Raw genomic sequence first — 20,851 nt, forward strand, 5'->3', positions numbered from 1 at the left:
TTTTACATCATTCTGAGAATTTTTTTTGTTGAAATAAATCATTTTTTTTCTTTTCTTCAGTAAATTGGTAATTAACCAGATTATCCCCGAAGATGATGCTATTTATCAGTGCATGGCTGAGAACAGCCAAGGATCTATCTTATCTAGAGCCAGACTGACCGTGGTAATGTCGGAAGACCGACCCAGTGCTCCCTATAATGTGCATGCTGAAACCATGTCAAGTTCAGCCATCCTTTTAGCTTGGGAGAGGCCACTTTATAATTCAGACAAAGTCATTGCTTATTCTGTTCACTACATGAAAGCAGAAGGTAAGCAGTCTGAGGAGTGTTTAACTTTAAGTTCCACTTGCTATCCTGGGTTTGTTTTCAGTCTGAGTGATGATTTACATAATCCACATAATATTTCTGAAGTTCTATAGCATTTATCTCTTTTTATAAAATAATTGATCTATCACATGTGTGTATCTGTCATTTTCTCAATTTTGTATTGTATACTTTGTATATATAAATATAGTTGAAGTTTTTTTTATCTAGAAGGAAGTACCATCTCTGCCAGGTAAAATATACAGAGTGGTTTATTTACAGATTTCATTTCAGCAGAGGTGTAGATTCCTTAACTAAGAATTAATATGCCAATTTTAAGTATGCAGTTATATAGGACCAATGATTTAACTGCTTAATAAAATAATGTAGTAACATATAGTTACTATAGCATGTTATTTTTAAAGTGAACATTGTCAAATTCCCCATATATTTGATTTTATGTATTTTGAATGTTTTCTGAAATTATATAGAATGCTCTGAAAATTGAACAAGACATTATTTATATCTCATTTATTATATAAAAGTAGAAATCAGATTTGTCTGCAAATTTTATTTAGAACTATTCATTCCATTCCTGGAATTCTTTTTATCCTTATTTCTTTTGCCAAAAATTTTAGAGGAAAAGGAAAAACTGCTTATAAACTCTAGAGATTTCTCTGTTGGTTTTTCATAGAAACCAAAGTAGAGATTTGCAGATTTCAGTTCTATACACAAACAGCCTGCCCTTTATGCAATAGACATTAAAGACAAAATCTGAACACCCAAAGAATGGTGATATAATTAAATTGTCTGTAGAAACAAGTGGTTTGTTGTTTGTTTTTTTGTACTTTGAAGTAGTATTTTGTAAAGGAATACTTTGAATTTAAATCAGGGGTCATGGTAGCAAGAAGAATGAAAATCTGATAACTGAGCGTGTTGGAGTATGTTAATTCCCTTTTCAGTGATTGAGGAAGGTAAAAGGAATGCTGGTTTTGGTGGAGCCCACTCTTGTTCACTATTATGGTTCTTTCATTAGAGCCTCTGCATGCAACTCAGTGGTCTATTCAGAGAGATGGAACAAGGCTTTTTAATTCGTACTCAAGGACCTCGTTTGGTAGGTCAGAAATCGTACTATGCAGTTCCTAATTAACGAGACATTAGGCAGTCTGTTGTGAAATGCCTGTAATCTTGTCTAATTAAAATGCTATCAAGTTCATTCAGAAATGTGGGAAAACTTAATAGTGGAATTTGCCTTCTGTTTTGTTTATAAATCCAGTGTGGAGAGAAGGGGCCCTGTCCTTAGAGAGTTTTGATTAAGTTGACGTCCATTTACTGGTGAATTGCTCACAAATCACAGTAGCGACCAGTTCTCTTGTTCTACTTTACAGGTTTGCACTGTAGGAATTAAATCCCACAAAGACAAATCCTCTTCTGTACCTTGCCGTGCATATTTTATTAAGAATTGCTGAGAATTTCTTTCCTCTAAAAAAAAAAAAAGAAAAAGCTCATTGTGAAACAAAGCATCCTGAAGCACATTCTGTGCTTCCCTGTACTTTGCTTTCAGCATACATAAAAGAACAACTTGTGTCAGTCAAATTTAATAGAATCTCTAGGGGCTGCATGAGATCTTTTGCAGGACATCTTTTGGTTTGGTTTGTTTTTATAAAACATAGAGACATTACATTCCCTACTGTCTCTCTGTTTATGTTTAAAAGAAAAAAGAAGCCATGAATTTAAGCAAGTAAAACTTACACTTATGAATTCCAGTATTCTGTAGTGTTGAGTTCTGTGTGTTACTGCTGCATATTGTCTCTGCTTTGGGTTTTGACTAGTTGTTAATGAAGTTTAGAGAAGATTAATTATTTTCAGTTTGAATTATCTAGGGGGAACGCAAACTAGTAATGTATAGCAAGACAAATGGGTTACTTTTAGAAAATAAAGACCTTCTTATTCACAATTTCTGGAGAGTCATACAAGGTAACTGTTAGAGCTCAGACTCAAAGACCGAGCAGTGTTTTACAGTGAGAGAAAATGGTCTTACTAATTTTATTTTGAATATTCTTAATTTTTAAACATTGATTCTTCAATGTAGGTTTAAATAACGAAGAATATCAAGTAGTCATCGGAAATGACACAACTCATTATATTATTGATGACTTAGAACCTGCCAGCAATTACACTTTCTACATTGTAGCATACATGCCAATGGGAGCCAGCCAGATGTCTGACCATGTGACACAGAATACTTTAGAGGATGGTAAGAAAACATGGTTCTTCATTATTAAAGTATGAACATTCATATGTTTATATCAATTTCAACAAATGTGTTTAAAATAGAGGAACATACTTTGTTTTTGGTTAAAAAAATACCAGGTGTGGTAACTAGCAGGCTAATTTGCTGTTTCAAACATGAGCTTTCTTTTTTGACAGTAACATGATAAAAATAAAGAGAACTTTTATTTATAATTCATAATAGAACATTAAATAATAAAATGCTAGTAATATTGTATTCAAGTTTTCTAGTTTAAATTGTAAATCTATTGCAGGTTTTTTTTTAATTTTTCTTTTTTACTGAGTATATTCTTGAGACATGAATAAATATAAGGACAGTTACATATTAAGTATACAGTCGTCCCTCGCCATATCACGGTTCACTTTTAGCGGTCTCAGTGTATCGCAGATTTTTAAATTGTATATATCTAATTTTGTATTGCGGATTTTTCGCTATATTGCGAGATTTTGTGGTATATAGGTATTTTTATTATTTTAATTATTTTTGTGGTATAATAAACAAAGTAAGTGTAGGAAAGGTTTACAAGAGTGTGGGAGGGTTTATAAAGCCTTAAAATATATATAAATAACAAAATAGATATAAGGTCCCTACTCCATGGATTTTCGCCTATCGTGGGGGGCTCTGGAACCTAACCTCCGTGATAGATGAGGGACCACTGTATATAATAACTGGAGGGCAGAGGTATTGGACTTCTGAAACTGGGAGTTTATACAATTTAGTGCCTGCCAGTTATAAAAATTAAATAAAATCAGTTAAATAAAATCAGGTAGTCTATCTTTAGATTCAATATGGTTCTTCTACTTAAGAAGAAAAGTAATACTTGTTAAGTTTGTTACCTGACCATGGGTTGGAACTGAGTTGTGGCAGGCCTTCATGTATTCTTACAGTTAAGGAGGGAAATTCCATCTATTAAGATAGTACTGGAGAACTGAGTCTCCTCTTATGCATCTCATCTCTCTTTCTCCAGAGGCTCTAGAAGGCCCAGGTTTATCCCGTACAGTGAAAAGGAAATCATTTAACATATGCTTAATTATACTATTCTCCCTTTACAAATGGTTTTTCATCCTTAAGAGATGATCCACCCTTAGTATTCAAAACATTTTTATAGAAATGATTTCCAGATCTTTTTTTCTTGTTGTTCATTTGGTCCCAGTTCTCCTACTGATGTCTTTAGAATGCTACTTATTTAGGTGTTTATAAATTCAGAGATTGAGTAAATGAAAAAGTTATCACTGATCTGGATACTGAATTCCAAATTTCAGTTGTCATTTAAGAGTTTGTTTCCTTTTGGAATGAGCCATATGACCTCTCTAGTCATTACATTTGTTAACTCTAGACATTACATTTAACAACCAACATGCATGTCTGAGGTGAAACACAGGTTGGTGTTTTTTTGTTTGGTTTTACTTTTTGGGTTTTTTTTAGGGGGCATATGAGGTATACCCCCATATCCTTAAAGAAAATGAGTCTAAGTATAGCAAGCTACTTGTTTTTTAAAGCTTGACAATTCCATTTAAGTTATGATCTCAAAGTTTTTTTCCTTTAAACCTTTCTTTACTCTGAAACCTTTTAATTTAATGTTGGGTTTTGTACTGTGTACAACGTACAGACCTCTGGCACTGACGTCAGGTTTCTGCATGAGTCTCTCCCCATTTTCTAAGTTCATTCTTCTCAAACTGAGATGTGTGTATGTGTGTATCTCCTAGACTACATAGCAGTACACAGCCAAGACAAGTAACACTCGTGGAGTACCTATCCCTTCTTGTTTAGTTCCTACGTAAGTCTGTGATGGAAGAACTATTGTTATGTGAGATTGTAGAGTATGGGGGATAAGAATGTGGTCTCTGTCTGGCCTGCCTGGATCTGCTCCTTCATTTATAAGCTGGGTGACTTGGGACAAGTGACCTCTTTGTATCACAGTTTCCTCAGCTGTAAAGTAGAAATGGTAATGTTACTACTTTCATTGAATTTTTGTGAGAATTCATGAATTCATATAAGTAAAGGACTCAGAAATGCTTAGTAAATTGATTTTCCCTTTTCTACCTATTATTTCATCATTCATTCTACAAATGTTCTTCAAGAACCTGCTATATGTTATTCGATATTTAATAGTGAACAAGAAGCCAAAAAAAAAAAAATTGTCCCTGAACTCATGAAGCTTGCTTTCTAATGGGAGAGGAGGTAAAGGAATAATAAACATGATAGTCATGTTAGTGTAAGTGTGAGGAGAAGGGAAAAAAGCAGGGAATTTAGGGAGGATTTGAGACTTTACAAAGAGTCACCAAAGAAGGCCTCACTGAGGTGACATTAGAATGAAGACCTGAAGGAAATGAAAATGAGGGAGCTGGCTAGGTGGGTGACTGGCAAGGGCCCTCCAGGCAGAGGACCTGAAACACAAGTGTGGCTGGAGGGGAGGGAACAAGTGGAAAACAGTGGGACAGGAGGCAGAGGGCTAATGGGAACCGACCTGTACACACAGGGGTTTTGTATGAAGCCACACAGAGGACTATGGCTTTTACTTTAAGTGAAATGAAAGCTATATTGAGCAGAAGAGTGACAGTACTTAAACTCGCATTTTAACAGCCAGTGTGGGCCCTGGCCAGTTGGTTCAGTGGTAGAGCATCAACCCGGAGTGTGGACATCCCAGGTTCAATTCCCAGTCGGGGCACACAGGAGAAAAGATCATCTGCTTCTGCATTCCTCCTCCTCCTCCTCCTCTTCCTCCTCCTCCTCCTTCTGCTGCTTCTTCTTCTTCTTCTCTCTCTCTCTCTCTCTTCCTTTCCAAGGTTTTTGTCTTAAGTTACACAAATAATTGCCATTAACTGAGATAGGAAAGATGATAGAATGAGCTATTACTGGTATTTTCATTTTATATCTGAAGAAACATAGACACAGAGACCTTAATTTGGCCAGTACAACACAGAGTAGTAAATAGAAGAACAAAGATTTAAACACAGGCTAACTCTAAAACCTATCTTAACTCAGTATGAGACTGCCCATTTTCTTGGAGTGACAGTTGTATTTAGAGGAAAAACATTGTTTTCTTCTTAAGCACCATATATTACAATTGGCAATACAAAATCTACACTAACTTTTAAGACAGCACTATTACGCTTCAAAATATTATTTGCCAGGTGATGACCCTGGTATCCTAAGTTTTCCCACTCTTGTATAACTCTCTCTTCCTTGTTACTAAGGCATTTTGGTGAGATTGAGAAGTACTCTCATATTTTGTATGAGTAATAAATAATCTTATATTCATTCCAGACAATGACAATGATGACGACCTTGCTTTTTTCAGTTCCCTGGGTTTGGTCCTCCCTCATTCTTTTTCCCTTTTTTCCCCCCCTTCTGATTTGTACTCTGAAAATCTCTGCTAGGGCTAACGGCATCTCTTCTTTATTATGTTATATGTTGCTATTAAGAGAATTCAGTACTGCTGCGCTGATAGATCATTTGGATTCTAAATATTTATAAACAACCTGTTTTCTTATATGACTAGTTCCCCTTAGACCTCCCGAAATCAGTTTGACGAGTCGAAGTCCCACTGATATTCTCATCTCCTGGCTGCCAATCCCAGCCAAGTATCGGAGGGGCCAAGTGGTGCTCTATCGTCTGTCCTTCCGCCTAAGCACTGAGAGCTCCATCCAAGTTCTAGAGCTCCCGGGAACCACACAGGAGTACCTTCTGAAAGGCCTGAAACCTGACAGTGTCTACCTGGTACGGATTACTGCTGCCACCAGAGTGGGGCTGGGGGAGTCGTCAGTATGGACGTCACATAGGACGCCCAAAGCTACAAGCGTGCAAGGTATATTTCTAAAGTTGATTCAGGGAGAATTACATTGTATTTATACTTTGGAATTGATTTTTTTCTTACTTAAAGATGTTATGTTTCTATTTTTTTAATTTTGTTTTATGAATGAAAGTATTCCCTAGATCAGTGGTCCTCAACCTTTTTTGGGCCATGGACCGGTTTAATGTCAGAAAATATTTTCACGGACCAGCCTTTAGGATGGGACGGATAAATGTATCACGTGACTGAGACAAGCGTCAAGAGTGAGTCTTAGACGGATGTAACAGAGGGAATCTGGTCATTTTTTAAAAATAAAACATCGTTCAGACTTAAATATAAATAAAATGGAAATAATATAAGTTATTTATTTTTTCTCTGCGGACCGGTACCAAATGGCCTACGAACCGGTACCGGTCTGCGGCCCAGGGGTTGGGGACCACTGCCCTAGATCATGGACTTAAGTGAAGTTCATATATATATACCTGATTAATATTATCATTATATATTTTTTAAAACATCAGTTTAATAGAAAAAACATAAGTCTAGGAAGTTTAGACCTTCCTCTTTCATTAATGTGAAATATAACATAACTGGTTTTGTTGTTATTGTTAATTGATTGATAATAACGCCTGTTCTGTCTATCACAGAGGAATATCAGATGGTCAGAATTAGAAAGTACTTACTGTCTCTTTAAAAACTACATAAATATAGATATTATTTTGTTCTTATTTATAAGCCTTAGTCTTTTAGATAAGTATTTCATATATTTAATTGTCTCAAACTTTAATATTATTGCAAAAATTTGAAAGTTAAAATTGGTTGGATTTGAACTTTTTTGCAACTGTTGGCTTGATAGCCAAGATCTCTACTTTCTGGCATTTTCATGTGAATTATGGATTTTTTAATACATAACATTGCTGGTGAATTTTTCTAGCCCCCAAGTCTCCAGAGCTACATTTGGAGCCTCTGAACTGCACCACCATCTCTGTGAGGTGGCAGCAGGAGGCCGAGGACACAGCAGCCATCCGGGGCTACAAGCTGTACTACAAGGAGGAAGGGCAGCAGGAGAGCGGGCCCATCCTCTTGGACACCGGTGACCTTCTCTATACGCTCAGTGGCTTGGGTGAGTGAGTCTGCACTGCGCTTTTTCTTTTTTCCTCCCTCTCTAACCAATTGGGAGAGCAGTTACTGGTTATAAACTGGCAGAACTAACTGAGTGGTGAAAAGAAAAAAAGAATTGACTTCACTACATCGCTGTGTGCTGTGTCCTGCTTAAGTCAGTGACTGGTCTTTGACTCATCGTTGTGAGTGAACTGGCAAATGTCAGATAACCGTGGTATCTTTCTATCTCTCCCCCACATGTGGGCAACTGCTTTTCTCTGTAAAGTTTACTTCTGGTAGAGGGAGATCCTGATCAATTATTGTGGGTGTGTGGTGGATGTAGACTATGAAGGTAAAATAAGAATATCACCAAAGGATCAGAGAATATGCAGTAATTAACTTAGAAATGTCCGACAATACTATGTAGATGTATTAATTTACATTTATAAAGTATGTGTACATTATGTACAAAATGATGCTGTTACATATGACCCATATTACTTTAATTGTTTATGTAGCTCTAACTCAGAAACACTAGGAAAAAAAGTACTTAACTTGGTGATTGCATTCAGCAGAGTTCTGAAAGACACTATTTTATTCCCTATTTATCTTTGCTGAGTGAAAGAATTTCAGAATGTATAACATGTTTAGTAGAAAATAATATGTATCCACAATAAATACATGAGCTACACACAGGTATATACTCAAATTATAAAATGCACACTTTAACTGTTTGTTGCTCACAAGTAGATTTTAACCCTTAAATACAAAGTACCAACTCTAATTATGATTACCAAACAAATTCCTACTGAAGTGTTTCAATATCTTCTGCACATATTGGGCTTCACAATGCACATTAACTTTCTCTGTCACAGACTGCCCTTTGAGGTGCAGGAAGGAAGAGGCACAGTGGTTGCACAGTGTGCTGTCCCATGTCCTTCCCTGGCTTCATGGTAGCATAGGCTGTGAGATCAACATTAGACATGATTCCGTGTCAGTAAGAAGTGGTGGTGAGCCCTGGTCGGTTCACTTAGCGGTAGAGCGTGGCTTAGCATGTGGATATCCTGGGTTCAATTCCTGGTCAGGGCACACAGGAGAAGCAACCATCTGTTTCTCTACCCCTCTCCCTCACCTTTTTTCTCTCTCTCTCTCTCCCTCCCTCCCTCCCTCCCTCCCTCCCTCCTTCCCTCCTTCCTTCCCTCCCTCCCTCCCTCCTTCCTTCCCTCCCTCCCTCCTTCCTTCCCTCCTATTCTCCCTTCCTCTCTCCCTTTTTCTCTCCCTTTCTCCTTCTCTTTCCCTCTTCCTCTCCTTCAGCATAACTCGATTGGTTAGAACAAGTTGGCCCTAGCCACTGAGGATGGCTCAGTGGAGCCTCTGCCTCAGGCACTAAAAATAGTTCAGTTACTGAACAATGACCCTAGATGGGCAGAGCATCCCCCCAAGGGGTTTGCCAGGTGGATCGTGGTGAGGGGTACAAGTGGGAGTTTGTCTCTCTGTCTCCCCTCCTCTCACTAAAAAAAGAAAAGGAAAAAATAGAAGTGGTGGTGGGAATCTGTTTTCAGATACAGGGACATAGAACCCCAGCTTCTAGCTCTTTGCCACAGGTTCCCAGATGGCATTGTGTTTATAATCTTATTGTGTCCAATTTTAATTCAATTTGCTTTTGGTTAAACGAGTTTCACTATTGATCTCTGTCACACAGCTTTATAAATGATGAGAAATTACATATGCTGCAGGGTGACCTTCCTTAAACCATTGGATAATGAAATGATGTTGCCTAAACCTACTGTCACCAAAGTCAGCAACATGTATTCCTAGCCATGGCTTCTCAGTGGGCTTGCTCTCCTTACAGTATGTGTTTCATTTATTTGAGAAGATTGTACGCCGTATCAAGTAAGAAACAAGATTTGGGGCAGTTGTTGATGAAAAATTGTACATCAAACTCACTGTTAAGGAAATATAAATATGTTGAAGATATAAAAAAGAAGCTTCATAGAGTACTCTTCCTGAATATACAGGTAGCTTTTTCTCAACAAGTAAATACTTTATTAGAACAACCAAAACAATGCTCTGCTTGTTAAAAGGTTAAAAAGCGCCTGACCTGTGGTGGCGCAGTGGATAAAGTGTCGACCTGGAAATGCTGAGGTCGCTGGTTCGAAACCCTGGGCTTGCCTGGTCAAGGCACATATGGGAGTTGATGCTTCCAGCTCCTCCCCCCTTCTCTCTCTCTGTCTCTCCTCTCTCTCTCTGTCTCTCCCTTTCCTCTCTAAAATGAATAAATAAAAACTAAATTAAAAATAAATAAATTAAAAAGGTTAAAAAGCAGTTAAAATTTTGGCAATGAAAAACAATTCTTTAAAATTAAAAAAATTTCTACAGATGCATATATATAAAGAAGAAGACCCACTGATCTCCCCCCCAACACACACATACACTTTTTCTGAACTTTAAAGAAAACGCAATGATGGTAAATCTCTAGAATATAGTCAGTTTTCTGGGATTCTTCCCTTGAAAATGTGGCATTTGATTTTGGAACACATTCCAGTGTACATGGTTCCGAACTGTACTAAGTAGGTGAGAGGCTGAAATCCTAAAATGTCATCTTCCAGCTTGCCCCAGTCTGTGGTCTGTCTTTGGATCGGCAACAACTGCCCAAACTGCTAGGCGACTTCATTCAGTTTTGTCTGTGGCTCTCTGGGCTCTTCCATGTGGATGAAGCAATCGCAGAGTTTGAGCAGCTTCACTAAGAACTGCACCTCCTGTGTCAGAACCAAGAACATGCTTGTTTAAAGCAACAGGCAGTCCTCCTTAATGATTGATTTGATTTGACTTGACTCGTTTTACTTTAGCAATTGCATCCTGTGTCAAGTGCTCCTGGACTAAAATGCAAATTGCCTGTAGCATTACCAGCTGATCATCGTGATGCTGAATCTAAAGGTTAAGGTTAACTAAAGCCGTTACACCAGCCTTAAAATCGGGATTATTAACATCAAAATTGATCAGTGGCTCTGCATTTTTAGCTGCATTGTCAGCATTTTTTGTGTTATCAAGTACTGAGTCCTTGTAGTTTACAGCATTATCTGCACATTCAAGTCTAACAGCTAAACCAAGAAACCAGCCAATTGCTTCTTGTTAATTTTGAATCTAGAAAGGACAGCTAACGTCTGTAAGATACTTTGCAGTTGAAGCCAGCAGGGTGTGGTAGCTAAGAGCCGACAGTTTGCATTGGAACGTGGTACTGATTTTTTTTATAATCTCTAAGTAATAGCTTCAGTACTGTAAACCTTTACTTCCCCCCTATGATGTTTTAGAATTAAATCACATACATGCTGCCTATGTTGTAATATCTTTTGTATTGTAACATCCTTTCTGTAAGCTATTTTGGCTAATTCAGCTTAAAATCTCTTTATGATGCATAAACTCAGAAATGATTTTGTTGCAGTCAGTACACCCTATCTATTAAAATAGCTCCATATATTCTGACTGTAGAATTAGACTGAGTGGTTGGACTCATCACAGTGCAGCGTAACAGAGGACTCTATCCCAGTTCTAGGGCTTTCTTGTCGGACACTAAATTCTGCACCCCGGGAGTTGCCAGAGTTACAGCGGAAATGGCTGACTAGCACAGGTGCAGTTGTGTGGATTTCAGCATCAGGACTTGAATCCGCTGTTAACTAGACCACCTTTGGGATGCCTTTTCCTCTTGAGAGCCCTAGGGCCTATTCTTGCTTTTTCTAGAAAGTCACTTCACTGTTGGGGGTTAGTCAGTCTTAAAGCAAGCAAGTAGTTTCAACTCACTAAGCAGGCAAGTGCTAACAGCTCTCAGTCCTTTCCTTCTTACGCTTGGCTATTGGGAGAGCAGTATGTTCTGTTAACTGGACAACTGACCATCTGTGATCAGTTTTAGCGAGAGCATCTGGCCGTAGCTGCCTGTTTAACAGAGAGTGATGTGTCTAGAGGGCAGTAGGTTAAGGGAACCCTATCTGTATCTTGCATGGTGAATACTAGCTTTTACTGAGCTTTTGCACATTAAAGATACTCTAACTGGAACTGGATTTGCTAAGTAGGGTTGGAAATGAAATTTAAATGCTTCTCTTTGCCGATTCAATGTCAATTTGAGTAGCAACTGATGTCTCAAAATTTCATTTTCATACTAATCCCCCTTCTGATGTCCTAATACACATTCTTTTGTTTTCACTTCTGGTAATTAAGTTTTCAGTAAACCAGTATGTTATTGGAACACATTTTTCTTGTTAATGTATACAGTTCTTTGTTTCTAAAATAAAGAGATGAATAAATGTATATTTTTCAATTTATTTAACAAGCATTTTTTATTTTTCTTAATAAAGCATTGTAGTACTAGATAAAGAGATCTAACAGATGACCTCTGCTCAAAACAAGAAAGATTAAACCAAAAGATATTAAGTTGACTGACTTGTTCACTTTTCTCCAAAGTTTCTGATTAACAAAATTTAATTACACTTAGCAATGAAAGTTATTTTAGAACATTTTACTCTAAACCCTAAGCTTTATTTCCTGAAATGTAGAATGTTTTGTTTTTTAAAGTAGCTAAAATGACTCTGTCTTTATTAGTGTAATATAAATATTGGTAGAACATTGGAAGTATTTTGATATTGCCAGTTTATTCTAGTTTAATGATTTAAAAATGTACAGTTTGGTTTTAATTAGAAGTGGTTTTCTCGTAGGGGAGTTTGGAAAAAGCATTAGTCTTGTGATTTAATGTTTATATGATTTGTATTAAATTGTGATTTGAGGTTTTCTTCAAGATTCTTTATCTTTGTAGTGATTACTTTTTACTTAGTTTTATTTTCTTGGCATTCTCAATGTTCAGTCCAGTTTTAAGTATAATTTTACAATGTTTATTTTTTGTAACACAACAAACTGAGAGCAAAATTAATAACACACTTGTGTTTCCTGATAATAGACTGATTGAAATAATTTGTTCCTCTTTGTCTTTTATTTATCGGCTTCAAATTCTGAAGGTAGAGTTTCTAATTTCAAAGGGATGATTTTCATAAGCAGTCTTAATTATACAATCTTTATATAATAGAGTGAAAAGGGAGATATTATTTAGATGGTACTAGTGTTAGTTTCACATTTAGGACACTCATATTAGATAATATTTAGCTTCTTTTTTGCCAAAGAAGTTGTGCTATTAAATTTCACAGCAAACATGATTAGTGAGCATGAGATTTAGCACTATTTATAAAGATCTGAAATATTTAAAATCATTAGCAATTTTGTAGCTAACTTGCATACCTTCAATACTCATGGATTATTTATTTAGGGGCGGGGGAGGGGTGGAATCTAAACTTGGAACTTCCAGTTACTTCTGAAGCAGAAGTCAAAAGTTAACAATGTAATTTTAGAGTCCTTTTGCCAGTTTGTATGAAAACATAATAAAATTAAGTCAGATTTATGGGTGTTATCTTTTACCATAATAGAATAGGATTTGGTCACATAGTTACATATCTCAAGAAAGTAAATCAAGAACAACCAATAATGGCCTGATCTGTGGTGGCTCAGTGGATAAGGCATCAACCTGGAAACACTGAGGTTGCCGGTTCAAAACCCTGGGCTTGCCTGGTCAAGGCACATATGGGAGTTGATGCTTCCAGCTCCTTCTCCCTTCTCTCTCTCTCTCCCTCTCTCTCCTCTCTCTCCTCTCTAAAAATGAATAAATAAAATAAAAAAATTAAAAAAAAAAAAAAAAAAAAGAACAACCAATAATGAACCAAACTGATATGTGGAGGGAGTTGTAATCTTTTCTCTAGTCAAGGGAGAACAAGATTTTGTGGCATAAAAGAGACTACTTTTATTGAAGAGAGTTCATTGTGGACCTCACTACAATAGTGATTTTGTTTTGAAGAGAATTAGAATCACTCATATGAAATATGGAAATCACATTTTAAGGCAAGCCACAGTCTTTTCAGAGACTGTTTTCTCATCTCTCTCACATGAGGAAGCTTTGATAGCATTCAAAAGTTCTATGGAAACAGCCTACAGGTAAAAAATTCTTATATTGTGTTTTTATTGCAACTTCCTGATTGTGCCCCTTAAGATAGAGTCACAAATACACTATATTTTATAACAAAATCTTCCTATTTGTGAATAGTTTCAAGTGTATATTTCCATACTTTCAGCTTATAAATTCATTTCAGATAATCTGGTGTCTTGATATCCACTTTCAGCTCAAATATCATTATAGATGCTAGGATTATTCTGTTCTGTTCTGTCCTTATCCTTCCCTATTTTACTCTATCCTATCCTAAAGTAACATACAATCAACATTATAAACATCATGAACCTGTCTGTCCATATTAGCTTTGACTTGATGAAGCGGCATTGGTTTCTGTGAGATCACTTTGCATTTACTCATTAACAGATCATTTTTAGATTCTGTGTAAAAATTCCTTTAACGTCATTGCTGTTATTTACCCAGGGAAGATCTTTCGGGACATACTTCACATTTTTTTGCCTGTCTTCATTTCTTCCTGTGCTTTACGACAGTTAATTTGCAGTTTTAGTAGAAATAGTTCCTTTGAACAGTATCTGATTGTACTCTATTACTCTTTTCCTTGCAAAGATTTACAAAATAAATTCATTTAACAGAAGTTAGTAGACTTCTTAAAGGAATGATTTTGGAAACAACTATATAGGGCATAAAACTAAAAAAGTGTGAGTACAAATTATAACAAAGGAAACTTTTTTTTTGTATTTTTCTGAAGTGAGAAGCAGGGAGGCAGAGGGACAGACTCCTGCATGTGCCCTGTTGGGATCCCCCCAATAAGTCCAGTAGGGGGCAGTGCTCTGCCTATCTGGAGCATTGCTTCATTGCAACCAGAGTCATTTCCAGTGCCTGAGGCCGAGGCCATAGAGCCATCCTCAGCACCCTAGCCAACTTTGCTCCATTGGAGCTTTGACTGTGGGAGGGGAAGAGAGAGATAGAGAGGAAGGAGAGTGGGAAGGGTGGAGAAGCAGATGGGCAGATGGGCGCTTCTCCTGTGTGCCCTGACCAGGAATCAAACCAGGGACTTCTACATGCAGGGCCAATGCTCTACCACTGAGCCAATGGGCCAGGGCCCACAAAGGGAACATTTTTAAAAGTATTGTATTTCACTTCTCTATGAAATATCATTTAAGGTACCTTTTTTAAATGTTGTGTTTAATCTGTTATCAAGCCAAAACATGTTGAAACTTGAACACAGTCTTCAAGGAATACTGAACTTTTTTTTTTTTTAATTTATCAAGAAGACAAAAATCTTTTGAATATTTCATTCTCTACAGTATCTGGAAATGCCAAATATGATTGATAGGTCAAATATTAGAACCTCAGTACTTGAAAAATTGAAAAACCAATACCTCAAAAGAGATGGAACATTCACTTCTAAAAAAAATCTTGTTGCTAAAATAATGCTGTTACATTGAGACAATAAAAAAAGATTTTCATTTTCTAATTTGCAAGTACATCTATTCAAAATCAAAATTGTTTGCAGATTGAAGAAACTCTAAACACTGTATAAAAGTTATAGTGCATCCTCTGGTTAGCTTTCCTTACATTCTTTTTATTGAATGAAATATGCTATTCTAAAATATTTTTGGTCTTCTCTGGGTGAACTTAGAGATACAGCTCCTCTTTCCATTTGGAGAAATCTTTTCTAGCTTAAAAACACAACTCTTCTGGGAATCCTCTTTTGACCCTACATGGTGTTACTTATTCCCATGGCACATTATTTACTATGCTTTAATTATAGTAGGCACATGGAACCAACAGTTAAAGAATATAGATCAGTTAAATAATTTTTATGTTTGCTGCCTTGGGTTGACTTCAAGCTCCACAACTTGTTAACCAATTAAATCCTGGTGGCTGGCCTAATCTTTTAGATAGGGATAATAATAGCTATTTTAGAATATTAGGAGGATTAAATAGAATCATGAACAGAAAGGTTAACACAGTACCTGGCAAATTGCACTGTGAGTGCTCAACAAAGATTAGCTATGCTATTATAGCTGTTTCTAAAAATTGTACTCTTCTCAGGGTGGAGTTTAGAAATCTGTATTAAAATTTTTTTCCATGTTATTTACCATGATCGCTAGATTTGGAAATCGATGCTTCTTGAGCTTTAATATTTATATATGTATGAATTACCCAAGGATCTTAAGTAGGTCAGGGTGGGTCCTGAGATTTTTGCATTTCTGCCCACTTTGAGAGTCAAAGGTCTAGAGCAAGGGTAGGCCAACTTTTTCTATAATGGACCAGAAAGTAAATATTTTAGGTTTTGTGAGTAATAGGAAGTGAACATTTATGCCCCTAAATTCGTATATTGAATGAAAGGTTATCTGCCATTACACCTGATATACATAGAGAGGCTTTTGAGGTAATAATTGTTAAATGAGGTCATAAGGGTAGGGCTCTAATCTGATAGGGGGGATAAAAGAGGAGGAAGAGACACCAGAGCACATTTTTTCCCACACAGTGAGAAGGAGACTGTCTGGAAGCCAGGAAGAGAGTTCTAGCCAGAAACTGAATCCTGTCAGACCTTGATCTTGGACTTCTTAGTTCTAGAACCTGTGCCATAGTAGTTTTTGTTGTTGAAGCCACCCAGTATGTGGTATTTGTTATGGAAGGCCAAGTAAAGCAATAGAGTGGACCAAATGGTCTCTGCCACAGGTATTCAGCTCTGCCACTATAGCACAAAAGTAACCATAGAAAATATATCAATGCATGGATGTTGGTTAAATTCCAATACAACTATATTTATGGACATGAGAATTTGAGTTTCATATAATTTTGATGTGTCACAAAATATTATTTAAAAATTTTTTCCTGACTATTTAAAAATACAAAAACCAGCCTGACTGGTGATGGCTCAGTGGACAGAGCATCAACCCAGAACACTGAGGTTGTCGGTTTGAAACCCCAAGGTCACCAGCTTGAGTGCAGACTCATCAGCTTGAGCGCAGGCTAGCCAGCTTGAGCGTGAGGTCAATAACTTGAGTGCTGTATCATCACCACAATCCCAAATGTCGCTGTCTTGAGCAAGGGGTCACTGGCTCAGCTGGAGCCTCCTGGTCTAGGTACTTACAAGAAGCAATCAATGCACAACTAAAGTGAAGCAACTATGAGTTGATGCTTCTCAGTCTGCCTTCCTCTCTTTCTCTAAAAAAAATTACAAAAACAATCAGTTTGATCTCTGTTTCTATGAGTCTGTTTTTGTCTTGTTTTGTTTGTGTTTTTTACATTCCACATATGTAACATTATACATATAGTATTTGACATTCTCCATCTGACTTATTTCACTTAGCATAATACCTGGTAGATCCATCCACGTGGTTGCAAATGGCAATATTTCATTCTTTTTTATTGCTGAGTACTCTTTTATCATATATATATACACACACAGGATGGGAAAAAAGTAATTTTATAGTTGAGAGTATGCAAAACAGTTTATTATTATATTACTACTTATTATTGTAGTAGTTACCATATGAACAACTGTAAACCTACTTTTGCCCCACCTTGTGTATATATTATATATATATATATATAAATGTATGTATTTGTATACAAACTCACAGAAACAGAGATCAAACTGATGGTTGCCGGAGGAGAGGAGGGGAGAAGGATGGAAGAAAAGGTAAGGGAGAAAACAGTCAATAATCTTGTGATAAGTATGCATGGTTATAGATAATTACTACTACACTTAATGTGGTAATCACATTGTAAGGTATATAAATGTTGAGTCACTATATGGTACACCTGAAAGTAATATTATGTGCCAACTATACTTAAATATATCATTTTTTAGCTGGCAGGCTGACCCAAAGGCAGTGGACCATATAACTTTAGTTTGCCAATTCTAGATGCAGACTCTATAATTCTTGTTCTTCAAAGTGCGGTCCCAGGACCCCCACCATAATCTGGAAGTTTATTAAAATGCTAAATTTCAGACTTATCTGTCTCCTGCTCAGAACTACTGAACCAGAATCTGCATTTTACCAGTATTCCTAGATGATTAATATGCACATTAAAGTTTTAAGAACACTGGTCTATATCACCTAGTAATATTTTTCCTAAATAGCCAATGTTAATTCTTAATAAGTTAATAACTTTCACTTTAGTTTGTTATTCATTTTGGAAGTCTTTCAGAAATGTATTTTGCTACCTTTTAGGTTCCCATATTGCTGGCTTTGTCATCAGGCCAGATATAGTTTTTAATTATTGTTCCCACTAAGTCTCTCTTAAGTCTACTTTTATTGCACATTTCATTACTTACCCTTTTTCTAGTCATACTTCTCAGATTTCACATTGAGGGAAAAGGCCTTTCTGGGTATCATCATTCAATCAATAATATTTCTTCCCCAAACATCCAGGAAGTAAAGGAATCACAGGCTCTAATGTATAATCTTCCAGTTTGGGTCCTCTGTCTCTGTATTTTGTTTGCCATGGAGCTCTCATTCATGAGTTGATTCTTTCATTCTCAGATATTTATCAAGCTTACTATGTTGTATTGAATAGTTCCTAAAATAAGACACAGGCATATTCAATGTAGACATAGTCATAGCATTTAGAGAACTTAGAGTCTAGCAGGAAGACCAGTAATTAATTAAGCAATTAAAATAAGATGAACTCTTAGATAGTGGACATCAGGTAGCTGTTCTATAGCACTTGGCAAGAGTTTCTGACCTATTTCAGTGCTGAAGTGGAGGGATGGCTTCCAGGAAGAGGTAACATTTTTGTTGAGATCTAAAAGAAGACTAGATCAACTAGGCAAAGTGTCAGGGACAGACTCAGGCAATATGGGGCCTAATCAGGTAAATACTATATAATAAAATAAATTTTAAAAAAATTTTATATTGAATTTATTGTTTTTCCTGGTATTTTTAAAATTTCCTTTTATTCATTTTAGAGAGAGAGAGAGAGAGGAGAGGGAGAGAGAAGAGGGGGAGGAGCAGGAAGCATCAACTTCCATATGTGCCTTGACCAGGCAAGTCTGGGGTTTTGAACTGGCGAGCAACCTCAGTGTTTCAGGTCAATGTTTTGTCCACTGTGCCACTACAGGTCAGGCAATGAATTTTAAAAATAGAATAAAAAAATATAAAAATACACTGTAGGTACAAGGTCTTGAATAGACCCCATACAAGTAAAGGGCTCTGAAACTTAAGCTTCTTACCTGTAGGGTAAATCTACTTCTAAAAAGAGGGAATAGCAGAACCCTGGGGGAATGGTGACATTCATGCGGGATGGCCAGCAGGTGAGGGGAGCCATAATCTGAAGGAACTTAAATTACTGTGTTACTGTGACCACAGAGTGAAGCCAGAGAGACCCACGGGAAACCAGGTTATAAGCACCTAGTAAGGCATGTGAGGGAATTTGGTCTTTACACTAAGGGCATTTTGAAGCCATTAAATGATTTTAAGCAAACCAGTGACCTGATTAAATTTTTGTTTCGGTGTATAGAGTATAATGTGGAGAAGTAAGATGTGAAGAAGTTCTGAACTGTTTTCTCCCCTGAAAAGAGGAGGTTTTGTGACTTTCTTTTTCACTAACTTTATGATTCAGAGACATTATAAAAGTCTGTACTCCAAATTAGCTACAGTCCAACTATACATGGCAGTTTAACAGAAATAATAAAGATTCCTTAAGGAAACAGCTATTCTGTCATTTTAAATGAGGTTATTTTATTTTTTTAATCATTTTTTATTTTTCAGTTACAGTTGACATACAATATTATATTAGTTTCATGTGCACAACCCAGTGAGGAGACATAACTTAGTGATTGTCCTGATAAGTCTCATGCCCATCTGAAACCATACACAGTTTTTAGTATATTATTTACTATTTTTCCTATGCTGCACATGATATCCAGCCCCATGACTAATTTGTAACAACCAATCTGTACTTCTTAATTCCTTTACTTTTTTCACCTATCCCTCCAACCCCCCTCCCATCTGGCAACCGTCAAACTGTTCTCTGTATCTGTGTGTCTGTTTCTGTCCTGCTTGTTCATTTATTTTGTTTTTTAGATTCAATTGTTAGTTGATATGTATTTATTGCCATTTTATTGTTCATATTTTTTATCTTTATTTTTTTCTTCTTAAAGAAGACCTTTTAACATTTCATATAATACTGGTTTGGTTGTCATGAACTCCTTTTGATTTTTCTTACCTGGGAAGCTCTTTATATGTCCTTCAATTCTAAATAATAGCTTTCCTGGGTAATTTTGGTGGTAGGTCATTGCTTTTCATCACTTTGAATATTTCTTGCTAATAATCCCTTCTGGCCTGCAGAATTTCTGTTGAGAAATCAGCTGACAGTTTTATGGGAGCTCTGCTGTAGGGAACTAACAGCTTTTCTCATTTCTCTTAAGATTCTCTGTGTTTAACCTTTTGCATTTTTATTATGCTGTGTCTTGGTGTGGGCCTCTTTGGGTTCATCCTGTTTGGTATTCTCTGTGCTTCCTGGACTTGTATGTCTATTTCTTTAGATGAGTTAGTGAAGTGTTCTGCCTTTATATTTTCAAATAGGTTTTCAATTTCTTGCTCTCTCTCTCCTTCTTTCAGCACCCCCATGATGCGAATGTTGGTGCGCCTGAAGTTGTCCCAGAGGCTCCTTACACTCTCTTGACTTTCATGGAATTTTTTCTTCCTGCTATTCTGATTGGGTATTTTTTACTTCCTTATATTCCAAGTCACTGATTTTATTTTTGGCTTGATATACTCTGCTGTTGATTTCCTGTAAATTCTTCTTCATTTCAGTTAGTATATCCTTTATTTTTTACTGGTTCTTTTTTATGATTTCTGTGTCATTTTTTATGGTTATTATTTCTTTGTTGAAGTTCTTACTAAGTTCCTTGAGCATCCTTTTAACCATTATTTTGAACTCTGCTCTAATAGTTTGCTTACCTCCATTTTGTTTAGCTCCTTTTCTGAAGATTTCTTCTGTTTTTTTCATTTGAGACATTTTCTTTGTCTCTGCTTTTTGGCTTCTTCTCTGTATTTGCTTTTTTTTTTTTTTTTTTTTTTTTTTTACAGAGACAGAGAGAGAGTCAGAGACAGGGACAGACAGACAGGAACGGAGAGATGAGAAGCATCAATCATTAGTTTTTCGTTGCGCGTTGCGACACCTTAGTTGTTCATTGATTGCTTTCTCATATGTGCCTTGACCACGGGCCTTCAGCAGACCAAGTAACCCCTTGCTCAAGCCAGTGACCTTAGGTCCAAGCTGGTGAGCGTTTGCTCAAACTAGATGATCCCACACTCAAGCTGGCGACCTCGGGGTCTCGGACCTGGGTCCTTCCGCATCCCAGTCCGATGCTCTATCCACTGCGCCACTGCCTG

At 36.7% G+C, this 20,851-nt stretch overlaps 1 protein-coding gene and 1 pseudogene across 1 annotated transcript in view; one reads left to right on the top strand and one right to left on the bottom strand.

Annotated features, from left to right (window-relative positions):
- PRTG (protogenin) overlaps positions 1-20,851 on the top strand; it is a 171,943-nt gene that overhangs the window by 100,317 nt on the left and 50,775 nt on the right. The window contains exons 8-11 of the mRNA XM_066387996.1: positions 61-308; positions 2,395-2,559; positions 6,098-6,403; positions 7,323-7,511. Of these exons, the coding sequence (XP_066244093.1) occupies positions 61-308; positions 2,395-2,559; positions 6,098-6,403; positions 7,323-7,511 (908 nt within the window). The remainder of the gene's footprint in view (positions 1-60; positions 309-2,394; positions 2,560-6,097; positions 6,404-7,322; positions 7,512-20,851) is intronic.
- The window catches only part of LOC136375901 (RNA transcription, translation and transport factor protein-like), a 39,848-nt pseudogene continuing 29,084 nt past the window's right edge, over positions 10,088-20,851 (bottom strand).

This window comes from Saccopteryx leptura, chromosome 6 (assembly GCF_036850995.1).
Source record: "Saccopteryx leptura isolate mSacLep1 chromosome 6, mSacLep1_pri_phased_curated, whole genome shotgun sequence".
Classification (NCBI taxonomy): Eukaryota; Metazoa; Chordata; class Mammalia; order Chiroptera; family Emballonuridae; genus Saccopteryx; species Saccopteryx leptura.